This window comes from Lactuca virosa, chromosome 3, assembly GCF_052849685.1.
Source record: "Lactuca virosa cultivar CGN04683 chromosome 3, Lactuca_virosa_CGN04683_v6, whole genome shotgun sequence".
NCBI classification, from domain to species: Eukaryota; Viridiplantae; Streptophyta; class Magnoliopsida; order Asterales; family Asteraceae; genus Lactuca; species Lactuca virosa.
Genome location: NC_136428.1, coordinates 377,889,927 through 377,909,729, shown reverse-complemented (window position 1 = coordinate 377,909,729; position 19,803 = coordinate 377,889,927). Strand labels below are relative to the sequence as shown.

Below are 19,803 nucleotides of genomic sequence, written 5' to 3'. Positions count from 1 at the left end.
GCAACTATCGATCAGACAATAGACATCTGTAGCCAAAATCCACAACTTCCACAACTTAGCCAAAATCCATCATTTTCCAGTAGTGCTTCCTAAAAGAAAAAAAAAGCAAAAAAAAATACATTAGTATATTTGAAATATGAACTCAAACATATAAAGAAAACCATACCAATTTTTAAACCCGCCATCTTCTCATTAAACTCATCTATGTCTTTATTCTTCATAGAACAACCGAGTTCAAGATCAACCCTTATACGCCTTATCCAATCTTGTGTACAAATCAAAGCTTCCACGGTTTCGACATTAACTTCTATACTTCTCGATAACTCTACCACCCGTACTAAACGCCGATTCCGATGCAACTGTCGATATCGGCATTGCCAAAACATGTCTAGCTAGTTTGGATAGTATAGGAAATTTGATTGAATTTGCTTTCCTCCATCCCAAAAGATCAAACTTTGGGTCCCTTTTTTCCTTTCTATCCGCTAGATAGATATCAACCTCAGTCTTAATGTCTTGACCCCCATCATCAAACTTGTCAAACTCTAGCTCCAAATCAATATACGTCTCACTAATACTTAACTTTTCACCAAAAATCGGATCTTGTGAGTTTGGTACATTATTATTTTCCGCTTTGCCCTTGTAATGAATAAACAAATCATCAAGAGTCTTAGTCACCTTTCCCACTATCTCTTTACTTTTCTCCAAACTCGTACCACAGATCAAATCACTACAATAACTGATGTATGCAAGCTTGTTGCGTGGATCCAAAACAACCGCAACATACAAGAGATAATTCATATTATCTATGTTGTCCCAATATTTATCATACTTTGTTTTCATCGATAGGTCCATGTTTTTTTTTTCATCTTAACTCAAGGTCATCCGAGTGATGGTGGCCTCCATTTTCACAAGTTCAGAAAAAAATATTCGATGTTACATACTTTGAAGCGGATATCTTAATTGTAACATCAGAAAATATTTTCAAGTAGGCGATCATATTCCTAATTTAACAATCAAATATCAAAGTGTAAGTATTCAAATTATAAATATATAACTCTAACTAAATAAATCATATATAATAACATACCTAGCCGCTTGCCAATCAGCACCAATCGGAGCACCAACTACTCTAGGCTTTCTTTTCATTTTTCTTATGCTCCCTTCCACATCTTCCACCGCCTCGGTGCGAAAATAAGCCCCATAAGAAGGATCTATTATGTAAAGCCTATTAAGAAAATAACACATGAACACGATGTTAGTTAACTAATAACTAATAAGGAAAGAAATCCTACATAAAATAACACTTTTATCATCTTATAATATTAACTTGTCATAATAGTCAAAGTGGTGAAAACAGAAACTGATTACATATGAAACTCAAACAATGTCAAACAACCATGGAACTGATTATAGTAGAAAAACAGAAAACAAGTACTGATTGTAGTAAAAAAAAACTTCATTGCTTAAAAAAAACATTTAACCCTTAAATAAGTGTAGAAAAACAGAAAACAGGAACTGATTATAGTAAAAAAGTGAAAACAAAAACAACAAACAGTAAATGATTATAGTAGAAAACATAAAACAAAAAAGCACATACCTGTCAAACGCATTCTCATACACTACGGCTGTTTCCAACATTAGATATGTGGAGTTCCATTTTTTGTCAACATCAAGAGAGGGTTTTAGTTTGGATTTTACGTCAACACGAGCAGCACAATCTTCAAAACTTTTATACCAATCCGGTGATGATCGCATGTATGTCACAGCATTACGAATTCTAGTAACAGAATCGAATTGCTCTTCCAATCCATCTCTAACAACAAGATTGATAATATGTGCACAACAACGTAGGCACAAGTATTTACAATCTAGTATATCATTCGGTCCCGATAACATCCTCTTCAAATATCTTATAGCCCCATCATTTGAAGACGCGTTATCCATTGTGACAGTAAACACGCTCTCAATCCCCCCTTTTTTTATACGCTCATTAACCAAACTCCCAATGGTCTCATCCTTATGATTCTCTATAGGACAAAAATTTAGGATTTTTTTTTGTAAATCAAATGTGTCGTCGATGCAATGTCTCGTAAGACACATATAATTATTGTTTTGAACGGATGACCATGTGTTGGTAGTTAGAGACATTGTTTGACCTTTCAATAATTTTTTGACTTTTTCTACTTCTTGTTCAAAAAGAGATATACAATCTCTAGCAACAATCCATCTAGATGACATAATAAACACGAGATTCAATTCCCACGAGTACCCCCTAAAGCCTTCATCATCAACAATACTAAAGGGTTGATTGTCTTTAATGCACATTTTAGCAATGCCTAGTCTACACTTCTCTTGGCTAAAGGAATGCTTAGCCAAAGACCCACCCCCTCCGTCTCTTTGGGCTTGAAGTTTAAGGTTAACTGATTTTTTGAATCAATTTTTTTCTTTTTATAAAGGGGTGATCTTACACAAGAATTTCATAAGTAACCCGATGTCATACCCCCAAACCGAGAACGGCGGAAACGTCTAGGGGCGGATGACTTCATGTATAGTATCATAACAATTGAATAATAGATATCAAAGCATTACAACCATCATATTGATAAATTATAAGTTTTTACATTGTATTCGAATCGTTGTTTGTTTGATTTCCAAATACATGTGACAAAAATATGTGATGTGACGCTGCCACGCCCCATCTTCAAAATCCTTATGAATACATGTTTACTGATTTCCTGAAAATACAAGTAGTTTTGAAAAAGTGTCAAAAATTAAGTTGGTGAGTTCATAAGCGTTTGTATGAGAAAAAATCTGCCATTTTTCCTTGTAAGATGAAAGAGTGTGATTCCAGAAAATCCAATATTTTCTTGTAAAGTGAATTGTAGTCTTAGAAACCCTAAGACCGAAAATGTATAAGTATTGTTGTACTCGGAAGTAGTAAAATGTAGATTTAGTTTTTGAAAAACCATTTGAATGTATATTTCCTGAAATGTAAGTTATAGTGTACTAAAAAATAATATACTTTAGTTGTATCTGTGTAAAACCCTTTGAATGTATTTTTCTGGAACTACCAGTTGTACTGTAAAATAGTGTAATGTAGTTTTATTATTAAATAAAACTGGTTGAATGTAAGTTAGCCCCGTAAACCAAATGTATTGTTAATACCCCATGTGAGTTATTATAACCATGTTAGTGACTAGTTGGCCTGCTACGCCGTTCTTCAGGCGTCAGAATGGTGATACATTTGTCACCCCAGACCTGCCGGTCTAACTGTAGCTAACAATTTAGGTGCGGGATTATCAGTCTCGTATAGATCTATACACAAGTGTCACACTCTCCCCACAAGAGACTCTAGTTATAATACATGACTTTAGTGTGTACTCTGGTAGGTACGGTAAAGCCAAATGCCTCACAAAATTGTATTATCTGGTTTACGTCTAGTGTAATGAAAACCCTTGTTCTTGTAAGTGTATGTAGTACCCTTCCACAGTGTTTACATAGCGTAAAGATAATTATACTTTTATATAATTGTTCCTTTGTCCCGAAGGGTAAAATAGTGTGAATGCCCATAAACTATACCTATTATAGTTTATAAAAATGTTTCGTTGTACTGAAGAATCCTTTGTATGAACATTATTATTCTACCATAATAAAATAATGTGGAATGAAATAATTATATATGTATTTTATATAATTATTCACTTTTGCTCAATATGCTACAAAAGTGGTAAAGTCTCGTAAACTATTTTATATAGTTTATTATCGTAGAAAAATTGTACCCGTTATATATATATATATATATATATATATATATATATATATATATATATATATATATTTATGAGAATAACATAGTGTATTTGTACTTTGTTTTTTGTAACGTTGCGTTTTCAGTCAAAACCTTGTATGTATATGTTTCACAAATTTGGAAATAAATCTATTTCATAAATTTAGCACTTTGTATAACAAGTAACAAAACATCAGTGTTGCAGAAATCGGCATTGGCGGCCGATTAATCGGTGATTAATCGTTTGGCGGCCTCGAACCGATTACGATAAGGGTGTTTGGCGGAAATTGGTCAAAATCGGTCAAACAAGGGCTTGGCGGTCCTTGGCGGCCTTGGTGGTCCTCGACGGTCATAGACGGGAAATATTTAAAAAATTCAAAAAAAAAAAAATAATTTTCAAATATTACACCAAAATTTTAAAATTTTAAATTTTTAAGCTTTCAAATTTTAAATTATTATACTACAATTTATAAAATTTCAAAATTTTAAAATTTAAAATTTCCAAAGACTTAATTTTTTAGGAAATATTAATTTTTTAAATAATTTTATTAATAATTTAGGGTCCCCGATTAATCGTTGATTAATCTCCGCCGAGTCTGATTAATCGCTTATCGCCAGTCGACCGCCGAGCTACCGCCGACCGATTTTTACAACCTTGCAAAACATATTTAACCATTTTATATTTGAACACTAGTTCTCTTGTGTTTTACTTGTATTCCCCTAAACCATTGAAAATCTCGAAAAATGTAGGGGTATGAACTCACCTCGAGTGTGTTCTTGGCTGGATAATGAAGTGATGGAGATGATCTTCAAGTTAGAATACGTGAAGGTGTTCGTATCCTATGGGTATGTAACACACGGTATAGTGTGTAAATTAGTTGAACTAACATGAAAGTGTTATAAAAACACTAGATTAAACAAGGAAACTTACAAAGATTCTTAAGAACTATCTTGAAGAATAGTCTCTGGGGAAGGTTTTGATCTTGATTATGGGAAAGATATGAAGATTTGAAGATGTAAGGGACTCTTTCTTGGGAGAAAAGTGAAGGAACTTTGAAGATGTAAATGAGAAATGGGGAGGGCGATTTCGGTCATATATATATATATATATATATATATATATATATATATATATATATATATATATATATATATATATATATATATATATATGAGGTGAAAGGGTTATGTGATGTTTGCATTGGTTTGTGTATTTTATCTTATTGGGAAAAGGATCTACCAATCACAATGCAACACCATTAAATCAAATTGGTGATTTCGGCCTAGGCACCACCGAAATCACCTTGTTCACCACCGAAATCACATGTGATTTCTGTCTAGGTATGAATTCGGTCTAGTGAGGATTTTGGCCATGGCATGTGATTTCGGTTCTGTGATGATTTCGGCCATGGCATGTGATTTCAGATCTTCAAAACCAAAATCTCAAGGTTCTTGGGTCCCAAAACCGAAAACCCTAAAAGCAAGGCATAATTCATGCTTTATGTCCTAACTATTTGACTTTTGTTGACTCAGAATAGCCGGTTATCACATTATCCCCCCTTTAGAGGGAATTTCGTCCTGAAATAGAGTGGGCACTCATGAGCTAGGGAAAAGATGTGGGTCCTTTTGTTTCATCTGGTCTTCTGGTTCCCAGGTGAATTCAGGCCCTCGCTTGGCGTTCCAACGGACCTTCACTATGGGTATGCGGCTTTGTTTCGTTCTTTTGATCTCCCTGTCCATGATTTCCACAGGTTCCTCTACGAAGTGTAGACTCTCGTTTACCTCGATTTCATCGAGTAGAACTACAAGAGTCTCGTCGAACAAACACTTCTTCAGATTGGACACGTGGAAGGTGGGATGTAGATTACTAAGTTCCTGCGGTAGTTGAAGTTTGAAAGCCACCGGGCCGATTCTAGAATGGATCTCGAATGACTCGATATACCTTGGATTTAGTTTTCAACGTTTTCCAAAACGTATCATTCCCTCCTAGGGTGAGACCTTTAACAGTACGCGGTCACCAACCTGGAATTCCAAGGGCTTTCGTCGTTTATCCGCATAACTCTTTCGTCGGTCCCTAGATGCTTTCAGTCATTCCCGAATTTGGACGATCTTCTCTGTTGTCTCCCTTATGATCTGAGGGCCGGTGAGAGTGCTGTCAGGAACTTGCCTCCTTGCTAGCTGTGTGTCACCCACTTTAGCCCAACACATATGTGATCTAAACTTGCTTCCGTAGAGGGCTTCGAATGGGGAAACCTTGATGTTAGTGTGATAATTGTTATTGTATGAGAATTTAATGAGTGGTAAATGGGTATACCAAGCCTTACCAAAGTCTATCACACAAGCTCTCAACATGTCTTCCAGCTTCTGAATGGTTCTCTCGCTTTCCATGTTAGTTTGAGGATGGTACGCTGTACTCATGTTGAGTTTGGTTCCCAAGGACTTTTGTAGTGATTGCCAAAATCATGAGGTAAATCTACTATCTCTGTCAGAGATAATGGATATTTGCACACCATGCAATCATACGATCTCTTTAATGTACGTCCTAGTTAGCTTCTCCATCTTGTCGGTCTCGTTTATTGGTAGGAAGTGTGCGGATTTGGTTAACCTGTCAACGATCACCCAAATGGTGTCAAGACCACCCGTTATCTTGGGCAACTTGGTTATGAAATCTATGGTTATCCGCTCCCACTTCCACTCGGGTATATTTGGTTGTTGTAGTAAACCCAAGGGCTTCTGGTATTCTACCTTGACCTTGGCGCAAGACAGGCACTTGCCCACATAGGTAGCGATTTCCGCCTGCATGTTTGGCCACCAATAAAGTTTCTTGAGGTCCAGGTACATCTTTTCTGAACCGGGATGAGCGGAGTATCTGGTCTTGTGAGCCTCGTTCATGAAAACGTCTCTGTACCCACCAAACATTGGTGTCCAGATCTGATTCATGAGATAGCAAACTTCGTCACCCTTCACTTCCAGGTTTTTATCTATTCCTCTTAAGGCTTCACCTGCCACATTCTCGGGTTTCAAGGCTTCCAGCTGAGCCTCTTTGATCTGCGTGGACAGGTGTGAACAGATGGTCATGGTCAATGATTTTACTCGACGGCCCGAGTATTCTTTTCGACTGAGGGCATATGCTACTACATTGGCCTTGCCTGGATGATAGCGAATCTTGTATTCGTAGTCGTTTAGTAGCTCTACCCATCGTCGTTGCCTCATGTTGAGTTCTTTTTGGTCGAAGATATGCTGGAGAATCTTATGGTCCGTGTGTTGGATAAGGTGTCTAAGTCCATAACTTTATTTGGTATATAGTTGACCCGACCCGACATGGTCCATTTGGGTTGCACTGCACCCGAACTATTTGTATGGTTAAACCTTTGAGAATTGTATGTTTATGATTTGTTAATATATTATAAGTTATAATATATTAATATGAAATCATATTATTTAATTAGTATTGATCATAAATTAATTTAGAATTAATTTGGTGTTCAAAAAGGTGACTAATTAAATATGGGCTCTTCTATTTATATAAGTGTGGGCTAATACTCATTTGGAATGGGCTTGGCATGCATGGGAGTCCATGGATAGTCCATGGAGCTTTTAACCCATGGATCCTTGGAAAGGAAGAGTCATGGTTATTAGGGTTTACATGGATGTAACCCTAATCCTCCACACTATATAAAGGAGCGTGTAATGCTTGAAATGGCACTAGTTGTGTGTGTGCAAGAAGGTGGCCGATTTCTAGAAGCAAACATACACTCTCATAGTTTTTCTAAGTTTGTGGTGATCTGTGATTTCCATTTGAGGCATCCACATTATTGGTGCTTGGCTCTCAAACTCCAAGGAATCAACTCACTATTGAAAGGTATGTAATTCATCTAGCTTTTATGTTTAATGTTCCCCATGCCATGCTAGATAGGTTATGAACCTTGGAAAAACAAATTTGCATGTATTCATAGTAAAACATAAATCCAAGGTTTGTAGGGTTGCATGTACACCATAGGAGTGTTAGGATGCTCAAAACCCTTCAGTGGTATCAGAGCCTAGGATTGTTTTCTTGAATACTTGATGCAAACTGTTGAAAAATCGAAAAATTGAGCTGTCTGGGCAGTGGACTCGCCGAGTCCATGGGGGGACTCGACGAGTCCAAGTAAAAATTCATCCTACTCGTCGAGTAGGTTCCTGCACTCGACGAGTAGGAGGCTCTGACTGCAGTTTTTCGACTTTTGCTGCTGGAAATGGATTAGAAACATTACCCTAAACTGTTTTGGTGTTTTAAAACTTGTTTCAGATGGTGTAATAGTTATGCTAATCCATTTACAATGGCTAATATCAAAATTCCATGTTTTATATGTGCTCATATGATTCTTGAAGTTTTGATATGATATTCATGTTCTTATGAGTTATTGTTAGATCATAGGAATTACTTGCTAAATTGTTTAATGATTAATTCTTGATCAATTATGTGTTTTAATGGAATCCATAATTTGTCCTCAAGTTATGGATTTCCAAAGGCCACTTTCTTGAATGTACATTTAAAACACATAAGTTACATAAAAATGAAGAGTCTTCACTTTTATGAACCATTAACTCATAAGTTATGAAATGAAAAGTTTTGAATAGTTTCAAAACTTGCCCTCAAGTTTTGGAATTTGTAAAGTCACACACACTTTAATTCCAACCGTTAGGATTTTAAAAGTTAAAATTCAACCCTTATACTATTATAAGATTAATGGTTAATATTTATATATATGTATAAGATCAATTCGTTTTACCGTTAGTAGACGTCATTCACGAAGCCGGTCTATAAGGGGGGTATAAGGTTGTTGCCTATAAAATGGCAGCTTAATGGGTGTCCATTCTCACCCACAACTTCCTTGATCGATGGAGGGTCGTTAGCCGAACGGGTAGGACAATGACTTTAATTCTCATTAAAAGTATAAAATAATTATTATAAAGTAACTAAATGTTTTTATAAATTCCCAATCTTAGTTACTTTAGGAAAATGTGAAAAATGGTGCTAACCCATGAAATTCACACTTTGTACCTTACCAAGTCGTTGGTGGAGCGTGTGTGGTTAACCGGCCCACTAACTTGGACTACTAAGGATAACTAAGGGTGACTTAATGTTTATCATAGATCGGTGGAGCGCGTGTGGTTAACCGGCACATTGATTATGTGATAATATTAAGAGTACCAAGTGAATTTGCATGGTTATTCACACCTTGTTTTGTGATCCTCGGCATCCCAGTCATAAAACCTGAAGGGCACAATCGAGATTGAAACATGCCATTGAAAAGTTCAATGAATCTCAAAAGAATCTAGGAATTTCAAAACCAATTAAACCTAATAATTCATTTCGTTTTCATGGTGGAAATTGGTGAATCGTCATTCACCTACCTTCAAATATGTTATAACTTAGATTACGGCATCCCTCTTCTAAGTTATAATATATTGTGTTGGGTCTTAGCCTTAATATTACATTTGGGTGTCTTATTAAGGACTCTATATATCTAATCTAAACTTTTCTTTCTTCTTTTCAGATGTCTTCCAACAATGCTTCGGGTTTTAACCCTACCGGCTCCTTCTCTCTCATGAACCTTTGTGGGAGAGTCATCTTCGATGGTTCCAACTTTATGGATTGGATCCGGAACATCAGGATGGTCACTCGTTACGAGGACGGGGAATATGTCCTCGACAAGGAGCTTAAGGAACTCGATGAGACTACTGCTACTCCCGAGGAGATCGCTGAATACAGGACACATGAGAGAGATGCCACTAAAGTGGCATGCATCATGATGGCCACGATGACAACTGAGCTCCAAAAGTCCTATAAGGACTATTACCCTTTTGAGATGCACCAGGACTTGATGGAAAGGTACCATTAGAGTGCTCGTCAAGAGCGGTATGACATAATCTCCTCCATGATAACAACCCGAATGAAGGATGGTGAACCCATCACGGGCCACATACAGAAAATGCAAAGGTATGTGGACCGTTTGCAGAAATTGAATGTGAACTTCCCTGAGGAGTTGGCAATTGACATCATTTTGCACTCCTTACCTTCGTGTTATGATCAATTCCGCATGACATACCACATGAACAAAGAGGAAGTTACACTCAGCAAGCTTCAAGGACTTCTGAAGACCGTCGGAAGTGGTTTAAAGGTTAGTCGGTTGTTACTACTCCTACTCCGACAGCTACCCCTGTTTTGGCTATCGGGCAAGGCAAAGGGAAGAAGAGGAAGACCCGTTCGAAGCGTACCAAGGGAAAGTCTCTTGATGGCTCCTCATCAAGTGGAACCAAAGGTGGTTCTGCTACTCCTTCTACCATCCCTAAGGATGCTGATTGTTTCTACTGCCATAATAAGGGGCATTGGAAGCGAAACTGCCCAAAGTACTTGCAGGATGTCAAGGATGGGAAAGTGAAACCATCCCATGCAGGTATTTACACTATATCGTCTAATAACTCACCATATTCTAACTCTTGGTTCCTTGATACAGGTTGTGGTATTCACATATGTTCTGATGTGCAGGGCCTAAGAAGAAGTGAGGATGTGGAGCACGGGAAGATAAACTTAATCATGGGGAGTAGGCTGGTTTCACATTTTACCAAGGTTGGAGTTTATACGTTGTTGCTAGATAGTGGGTTAAATTTAGATTTAAATAAATGTGTTTACTCGTCTGAAATGGCGAGGAATATTATTTCTTTTCATGGTTTGTACAAACAAGGGTTTACCTTTTCTTTTGATAATGAAGTTGGTGGTATTAATGCTTTCTTTAATGATGTTCTTTATTTTAAAGCATTACCTTGTGATGGTGTGTATGAAACTGTGTCGGTTGTTGATAACCTAGGAAATAATGTGTTGTGTATTGATTCCTCTACTAGCTTGGATAAAGCATCTGTTGGATTAGTGTCTAAGCCCGTAACTATATTTGGTAAGTATTTGACCCGGTTGTGCATGGTCCTTTTGGGTTGCCTTCACCACAACAACTTGACAGGGTAATTTGTGGAGAGAGAGAAGATATTATGATTTATTAATATATTATGATAATAATATATATAAGGAATAATCATATTATTTAATTAATATTAGTCATAAATTAATTGAGAATTAATTTGGTGACTAAAAGAGATTAATTGAATAAAGGGGCTTAAACTGTCAAATGTGTGATAGTTGCATTTTGGGCTGGGAAGCCTTCATGGTTAAGGGATGGGCGAAATTGTGGGTAGGAACCCATCTAGATTTTGTCCAAGGCCTTACTCCAGAAGGTTCCATGGGCTGCTTGGTGATTAAGTTGTCCATTAGGGTTTTGACTGAAACCCTAACTGCTCACAGTACAAATAGGACCCTTGGGATATGATTGTCGGCCACTTGTTCTCCTGGAAACCCTAGAGCTGAAAATCATAAGTCCTTACCCTCTCTCATATTGCTCTCTTGCCAATTGGTGTTTGTAAGCCATTAGAGGAGTGACACTTGTGACTCTAAGCTCCAAGAACAAGAAGATTCAAGCAAGCTACAAGAGGTAATCATCTAGATCTGAGTTTCTTATGTTATATTCGATTTGTATACACTAGATCTAGGGTTTGCAAGACTTGGATGAATTGCATGTACAATAGAGAAACCTAGATCCAAGCATTAGGGTTTGCATGTGCACATAGGAAAGTTCTTATGGCTCAAACCCATCAGTGGTATCAGAGCCTTGATTGGTTTCTACTGTATTGATGCCTTGTTTATTTGTTGAAGCTTTAAAAATCGATTTTTCTGCCCCCTGACTGACAGACTCGACGAGTTCCATTGTGGACTCGACGAGTAGGATGAACTCGACGAGTCCATAGGGGACTCGGTGAGTCAGAGCGTCAAACAGAGGGAATTTCGGGATTTCTTGCTGTTTTGCTTAAGGATACTTACCTAAATCGTTTTAGCTTTAATAAAATCCGAATTTTATTACCTTTTTGTCAATATCCTCATCAAAACAAAAGATAATTACCAATTGTTTGAATAATTAATTCCTTATTTGATTATAATTGATTGTTTAAATTAATTGTTGAATTATCTTGCAAGTAATATTGACTAGGTCAAATTTAGATAATCATTAAATTAATTGTTTAATTTAAAATTATTTGCTATTTGATCCTTTATGTTTTGAAAATTTGAAAACTTGTCCTCAAGTTTTGAAATTTAAATTTTGTGATTAAAAGTTTAATTTGAACTATTTAAATTTCAAACCTTAGAATTTTTACAAGTTTTAAAATTCAACCTTATACTTTATAATATTATAAGATTAGTATATATATGTATAACTTAAATGCTAGTCTTGCCGTTAGTAGAGATCATTCACGAAGCCGATCTATAAGGGGGGTATAAGGTTATGGCCTATAAAATGGCCGTTTAATGGGTGTCCACTCTCACCCACCGCTTCCTTGATTGGTGGAGGGTCGTTAGCCGAACGGGTAGGATAGGGCAAACTTTCCTCAATTAAAAGTATAATGAATCTATATAAAGTGACTAAATGTTTTTACAAAATTCCCAATCTTAGTTACTTTAGGCAAAAGTGAATTTGATACAATTCCATGAAATTACACTTTGTACCCTTGCTAAGACGTTAATGGAGCGTGTGTGGTTAACCGACACATTAATTGTGTTCTAAGCAAAGGTGGCAAAGGGTGACTCATTGTTTGTCATAGTTCGATGGAGCGTGTGTGGTTAACCGGCACATCGAATAGGTGACTATAACAATGAGGGCACCATGTACATTTTCATGGTTATTCACACCCGCTTTGTGATCCTCGACATCCTAGTCATAAACTAGAGGGGCATATCGAGATTTAAACATGCCATTGAAAAGTTCAATGAGTCTCTAAGAGGATCTAGGAGTTTTTCAATACATTTAAAACTTAATCTCTTTTTCGTTTTTCATGGTGAAGAATTAGTGAATCGACATTCACTTACCTTCAAATTATTTGCTTGTTAGATTACGACATCCCTTTTCTAATTTGTGAATTATGTTGTTGGTTCCTAGCCCTAATTTCTCATTTGGGTGTTTAATTGGGGAATTCGTTTCTAATCAAACTTTGTTCTTTTTCCTTTTCAGATGTCGAACGTCAACAACAACGCCTCTGGTTCAAACTCCTCTGGCTCATTCTCACTCATGAACTTGTGTGGGAGAGTGATCTTTGATGGGTCCAATTTCAATGATTGGATCCACAACATTCACATGGTCACTCGCTACGAGGACAAAGAGTATGTTCTCGAAGAGAAGCTGAAGGAGATTGACATCAACACTGCCTCTGCTGAAGAGATCGCGGCCTTTGAGGCTCACGAGCGTGATGCCACAAAAGTCCATTGCATCATGCTAGCGACTATGACTGCAGAACTCCAGAAGTCCTATGAGGACATGTACCCCTACGAGATGCACCAAGATCTGCTGGACGGTACCACCAGAGCGCTAGGCAAGAAAGGTACGAGATCATCACCTCGATGATCACTACCAAAATGGGTAATGGAGAGTCCCTTACAGCTCATCTGCAAAAGATGCAGAGATATGTCGATCGCCTGCTAAAGTTGAATGTGAACTTTGATTAAGAGCTGGCAATTGATATTATCCTTCACTCCTTGCCTCCCAGCTATAGCCAGTTCCGCATGACCTACCACATGAATAAGGAATAAGTCTCCTTGAGCAAGCTTCAGGGCTTGTTGAGGACTGCTGAGAGCAACCTCAAGGATAAATCTGTTGCATCAACTCCAACTCCCGTTGCTGCCTATGTCTTGGCAATAGGACAAGGGAAGGGTAAGAAGAGGAAGGCTCCCTCAAAGAGCCACCACAAGGGAAAGTCCCAAGATGGTACCTCTTCTAGTGGAACCAAAGTTGGTTATGCTAAACCCAACTCTAACCCTAAGGAGGCAGAGTGCCACCACTGCCACAAGATAAGGCATTGGAAGAGATGTTGCCCAGAATATCTGCAGGCCATCAAGGATGGGAAGATCAAGCCATCTTTCGCAGGTATTTACACAATTAAATCTAATGGTTTATCACATGCTACTTCTTGGGTTCTTGATACAGGATGTGGTTTTCACATATGTTCTGATTTGCAGGGACTAAGAAGAAATAGGGATGTGGAGCATGGAAGGATGAATCTGATCATGGGAAACAGAAGATCGTCGCCTGTAACCAAGATTGGAGTATATTCCTTGGTGCTTAGTAATGGATTAGATTTAGATTTAAACAATTGTTGCTATTCACCAGATATGGCAAGAAACATCATTTCATTTCATGGTTTATATAGACAAGGTTTTAGATATTCATTTGATAATGAAAAGGGTTCTATTTATGCTTATCTTAATAATGTTTTATATTTTGAAGCATTTCCTTGTAATGGAATATATGAAACTGTGATGGTTGTAGATAACTTAGGAAATGATGTGTTGTGTGTGGATTCTTCAAATAATATGGATAAAGCATGCTTGTGGCATTGTCGTCTTGGACATGTCAACAAGAAACGCATAGCCCAACTCTAGAAGGATGGAGTGTTGGAGTCATTCGACCTTAGGAACGATGACGTGTGCAAGTCTTGTTTACTTGGAAAGATGACCAAGTCACCCTTCACTGGCACTTGTGCGAGGGGTGAGGGTTTATTGGATCTCATACATACAGATGCATGTGGACCCTTTAGATCCACCACAAGGGATGCGAACCGCTTCTATGTAACTTTCACAGAGGATTATAGCAGACATGGGTATATCTACTTAATCAAGCACAAGTCAGAAACCTTTGAAAAGTTCAAAGAGTTCAAGCAAGAAGTGGAGAATCAGTTGGGCAGGAAAATCAAGATGCTTCGATCTGATCGAGGTGGAGAGTACCTAAGTCTTGAATTCCACGACTACCTCAAGGAATGCGGAATAGTTTCGCAATTGACGCCGCCTAGGACACCACAGTTGAATGGTGTAGCTGAGAGGCGTAATCAAACCTTGCTAGACATGGTTCGTTCCATGATGAGTCGTGCTTCATTACCTATCTCATTCTTGGGGTATGACTTAGAGACTGCCGCCCATATCCTTAACTTAGTCCCTACGAAGAAGGTTGCCAAAACACCTCACGTAATGTGGACACGGAAGGCTCCCTCGTTGACACATGTCAAGGTTTGGGGTTGCGAGGCTTTCGTAAGACGAGAGACTCATGACAAGCTCGAACCTCGCAGTGAGCGATGTATTTTCATCGGTTACCCGCAGAAATCCTTTGGATATCTCTTCTACAGACCGAGTGAGAATGTTGTCTTTGTTGCGAGAAGAGGGGTTTTCCGAGAGCGAGAACTCATAAGCCAAGGAGACAGTGGGAGGCAAATCGATCTTGAAGAGCTTCAAGAGTCGAGCAATGAAGGAACCTCTAACACTAGCACTCAACCAGAGGAGGAAACTCCGGTTGAACCAATTGACGAGTCCTTACCGCTTAGACGTTCCGAAAGGGTTAGTGTTCCACCCAAGTTTTATGGTTTTCATATTACTACAGAAGGGGATACAGTCATTAGTGATAGTACACTAGTGAATCTGGACGAACCTAACAGCTATAAGGAAGCCATGGCAGGCCTGGAGTCTACGAAATGGAAAGAGGCTATGGACAGCGAGATTCAGTCCATGTATGACAACCAAGTTTGGAATTTGGTTGACAATGTACCAGACTGTAAGACGGTCGGGTACAAGTGGATCTTCAAGAAGAAGACTGACATGGATGGAAATGTGCACACTTATAAGGCGAGATTAGTTGCGAAGGGGTTCACTCAAACTCCTGGAGTTGACTACGATGAAACCTTCTCACCAGTTGCGAAGATAAAGTCTATCAGGGTGATGCTGGCCATTGTTGCATTTCATGACTATGAAATATGGCAAATGGATGTCAAAACCGCTTTCCCTAATGGGAAGTTAGCTGAGGATGTTTACATGGCTCAGCCAGAAGGTTTTGTCAATGCGAAGCATCCCAATAGAGTGTGTAAGCTTGAGAAATCCATTTATGGACTTAAGCAAGCGTCTCGCAGATGGAATCTTTGTTTTGATGAGAAGGTCAAAGAGTTTGGTTTTCTACAAAGCGAGGATGAATCATGTGTGTATGGCAAAGCCAGTGGGAGTATAGTAAGCTTCCTCGTATTGTATGTAGACGACATACTACTCGTAGGAAACGACATCCCGAGACTGCTGGAGATTAAGTCCTGGCTCGGGAAGTGCTTCGCTATGAAGGACCTCGGAGAGGCTTCCTATATTTTGGGAATAAGGATAGTGAGAAACAGAAGTAAGAGACTAATAGGACTTAGTCAGAATACTTACTTGGACAAGGTACTAAAAAGTTTTAGTATGGAGAATTCAAAAAAAGGGGAGTTACCAATCCAAAGTAATGCCAAGTTGAGTAAGACTCAAAGTCCGAGTACTGAAGTCGAAATAGCAGAGATGAGACGAGTACCTTACGCTTCCGTAGTTGGCTTGATCATGTATGCTATGACTTGTACTTGCCCTGATGTGGCCTTCGCTTTGAGCATGGTCAGTAGATATCAAGGGAACCCTGGCAAAGCCCATTGGACCGCAGGCAAGAATATTCTTAAGTACCTGCGGAGGACCAAGGAATGGTTCCTAGTCCTCGGTGGGAGTGAAGACTTAAGGGTGCGAGGGTATAGTGATGCCAGTTTTCAGACCGACAGGGACAACTACCGTTCGCAGTCGGGCTGGGTCTTTACCCTTAATGGAGGAGTAGTGAGTTGGAAAAGTTCCAAACAGGAGACCGTAGCTGATTCAACGTGTGAATCAGAGTATATAGTGGCGAGCGAAGCGTCAAAGGAGGCGATATGGTTGAAGAACTTCATTGGAGACCTTGGAGTTGTGCCAGCCATAAAGGAGCCCATGGAAATTTTCTGTGATAATGAAGGAGCGGTTGCCTTGACCAAGGAACCCAGGGATCATGGCAGATCTCGACATATCGATAGAAAATATCACTTTATTCGACATCGGGTGGAAGAAGGACTCCTCGTAGTGAAGAGGGTATCGTCAGTGGATAACCCAGCAGATCCGCTTACGAAGGGACTGAGCAGGGTCAAGCACTTGCAGCATGCTAGGAGCATCGGGCTGAAGGACGATATTAGTTTAGATTAGATAGTTAAGAAATGTGTAATAGATAAATTGTAATTAACATTTCATGATTAAATAAAAGAGTATTATTTATTAGTAATGTTACTGTCTTATGTTAATCATTTACCTATTGTTTCATTTTGTATGTTTTGACTTCCTGAATAATTGAATTATTTAATAATAATCGAATTATTCAAACGGTCCACAGTCGTTCATATGTTGGAAGTAGATATGAATGAAGACTGTCATGAATTGGTGTGTAGATTGTCTAAAGTGTGTTAGACATAGCAAAGTTTGCTACAACGTTCATGAGTGCTTATGAACTTGATTTAAGCATTGGAATAAACCCACACTTGCTGGAATCACTTCATGGAATTTATCACGAGTGATCGCAAGAAGATAATATCATATGGTCTTAAAACCTAGATATATGGTTTATTGTTTACTAATTGGTTGTGCATTGATCATGCGTAAACGCATCAGTAACTTGATGTTATAAAACACATTGTTGTGTGTGATTTGATTAGTGGATAGTAAATGAATATAAGTCGAAGTTTATCTGTTCCTTTTATCCTAAGAGGGTAAAAGCGATATCAGGGCCCCTCGATGATTTGATTTGACTTATGTGTCGTGCCCGGTCAGGACTGAATTGATGTGTTCAATTAAGTTCTATGTCAAATGAATCTAAGATCGAGAAATTAACTGCTGGACAATAAGTATGACTATATTCCATGTAATTGTCTGCACGATATCTAGAACAGAGGATTATACGATCCCTTATCTAAAGGACAGGTTGCTGATAAGATCAGAGTTTGACAGCGTCTTTGAGAGCTACGATTGCTAATAAGATAGTGCTTGCATTTGTAGTTACTAGACTTATCCAAGTGGGAGACTGTTGGATTAGTCTCTAAGCCCGTAACTATATTTGGTAAGTATTTGACCCGGTTGTGCATGGTCCTTTTGGTTGCCTTCACTATAGCAACTTGACAGGGTAATTTGTGGAGAGAGAGAAGATATTATGATTTATTAATATATTATGAGAATAATATATTAAAGGAATAATCATATTATTTAATTAATATTAGTCATAAATTAATTGAGAATTAATTTGGTGACTAAAAGAGATTAATTGAATAAAGGGGCTTAAACTGTCAAATGTGTGATAGTTGCATTTTGGGCTGGGAAGCCTTCATGGTTAAGGGATGGACGAAATTATGGGTAGGAACCCATCTAGATTTCGTCCAAGGCCTTACTCCAGAAGGTTCCATGGGCTCCTGGTGATTAAGTTGTCCATTAGGGTTTTGACTGAAACCCTAACTGCTCACAGTATAAATAGGACCCTTGGGATATGATTTTCGGCCACTTGTTCTCCTGGAAACCCTAGAGCCGAAAATCATAAGTCCTTACCCTCTCTCATATTGCCCTCTTGTCAATTGGTGTTTGTAAGCCATTAGAGGAGTGAAACTTGTGACTCTAAGCTCCAAGAACAAGAAGATTCAAGCAAGCTACAAGAGGTAATCATCTAGATCTGAGTTTCTTATGTTATATTCGAATTGTATACACTAGATCTAGGGTTTGCAAGACTTGGATGAATTGCATGTACAATAGAGAAACCTAGATCCAAGCATTAGGGTTTTCATGTGCACATAGGAAAGTTCTTATGGCTCAAACCCATCAGCATCATTGTGGCATTGTCGTCTTGGACATGTAACCAAGAAACGCATAGGCCAACTCCAAAAGGATGGAGTCTTGCAGTCATTTGACCTAAAGTCAGATGATAGTTGTGAATCTTGTTTGCTTGGGAAAATGACAAAATCACCCTTCACTGGTACTTATGTAAGGGGTGAGGGTTTTCTGGACCTTATACATATTGATGTATGTGGACCCTTCAAAACCGCCACAAGGGATGCTAATCGCTATTATCTGACTTTTACCGATGATTATAGTAGATATGGTTATGTCTACTTAATCAAGCATAAGTCAGAGACTTTTGAAAGGTTTAAAGAGTTTAAGCAGGAAGTAGAAAATCAATTGGGCAGGAACGTTCAGATGCTTCGATCCGATCGAGGTGGTGAGTATCTTAGCACAGAGTTCCTCGACTATCTTAAGGAGTGTGGGATTGTCTCACAATTGACACCTCCCAGGACACCACAGCTGAATGGTGTGGTTGAGAGGCGTAATCGGACCTTGTTGGACATGGTTCGCTCCATGATGAGTCGAGCTTCGTTACCAATCTCTTTTTGGGGGTATGCCTTAGAGACTGCTGCCCATATCCTTAATCTAGTCCCTACAAAGAAGGTTGCCAAAACACCTCATGAGATGTGGACTGGGAAAGTTCCCAGCTTGGACCACATCAAGATTTGGGGTTGCGAGGCTTTTGTGAGGCGCGAGACTCACGATAAGCTCGAACCTCGAAGTGAGAGGTGTATTTTCATCGGCTACCCACATAAATCCTTTGGTTACCTCTTCTACAAACCCAATGAGAATGTGGTCTTTGTGGCAAGGAGAGGGGTCTTTCATGAGAGAGAGTTCATGAGCCAAGGAAACAGTGGGAGGCAAATTGACCTTGAAGAACTTCAAGAGTCAAGTGGTGAAGGAACCTCAAACCCTAGCAATCAACCTGAGGAGGAAACTCTTGTTGATCCAACTGACAAGTCTGTACCTCTAAGGCGTTCAATGAGAGTTAGGAATGCACCTGAGCATTACTATGGTTTCCATATTACTATGGAAGGTGATACACTTATCAGTGATAGTACACTGGTAAATATGGATGAACCTAACAGCTACACAGAAGCCATGGCAGGCCCTGAGGCTGATAAAATGTTAAGAGGCTATGGACAACGAGATACAGTCCATGTATGACAACCAAGTTTGGAACTTGGTTGACGATGTACCAGGTCGTAAGACAGTC

The 19,803-nt window shown here is 38.7% G+C and overlaps 1 protein-coding gene across 1 annotated transcript; it reads right to left on the bottom strand.

Annotated features, from left to right (window-relative positions):
* Positions 1 to 300: 300 nt before the first annotated feature.
* On the bottom strand, positions 301 to 852 carry LOC145164959 (zinc finger BED domain-containing protein RICESLEEPER 2-like). Its single transcript, XM_079083602.1, has one exon. The coding sequence runs from the start codon at positions 850 to 852 to the stop codon at positions 301 to 303; it is 552 nt and encodes a 183-aa protein (XP_078939728.1).
* Between the last annotated feature and the right edge of the window lie 18,951 nt (positions 853 to 19,803).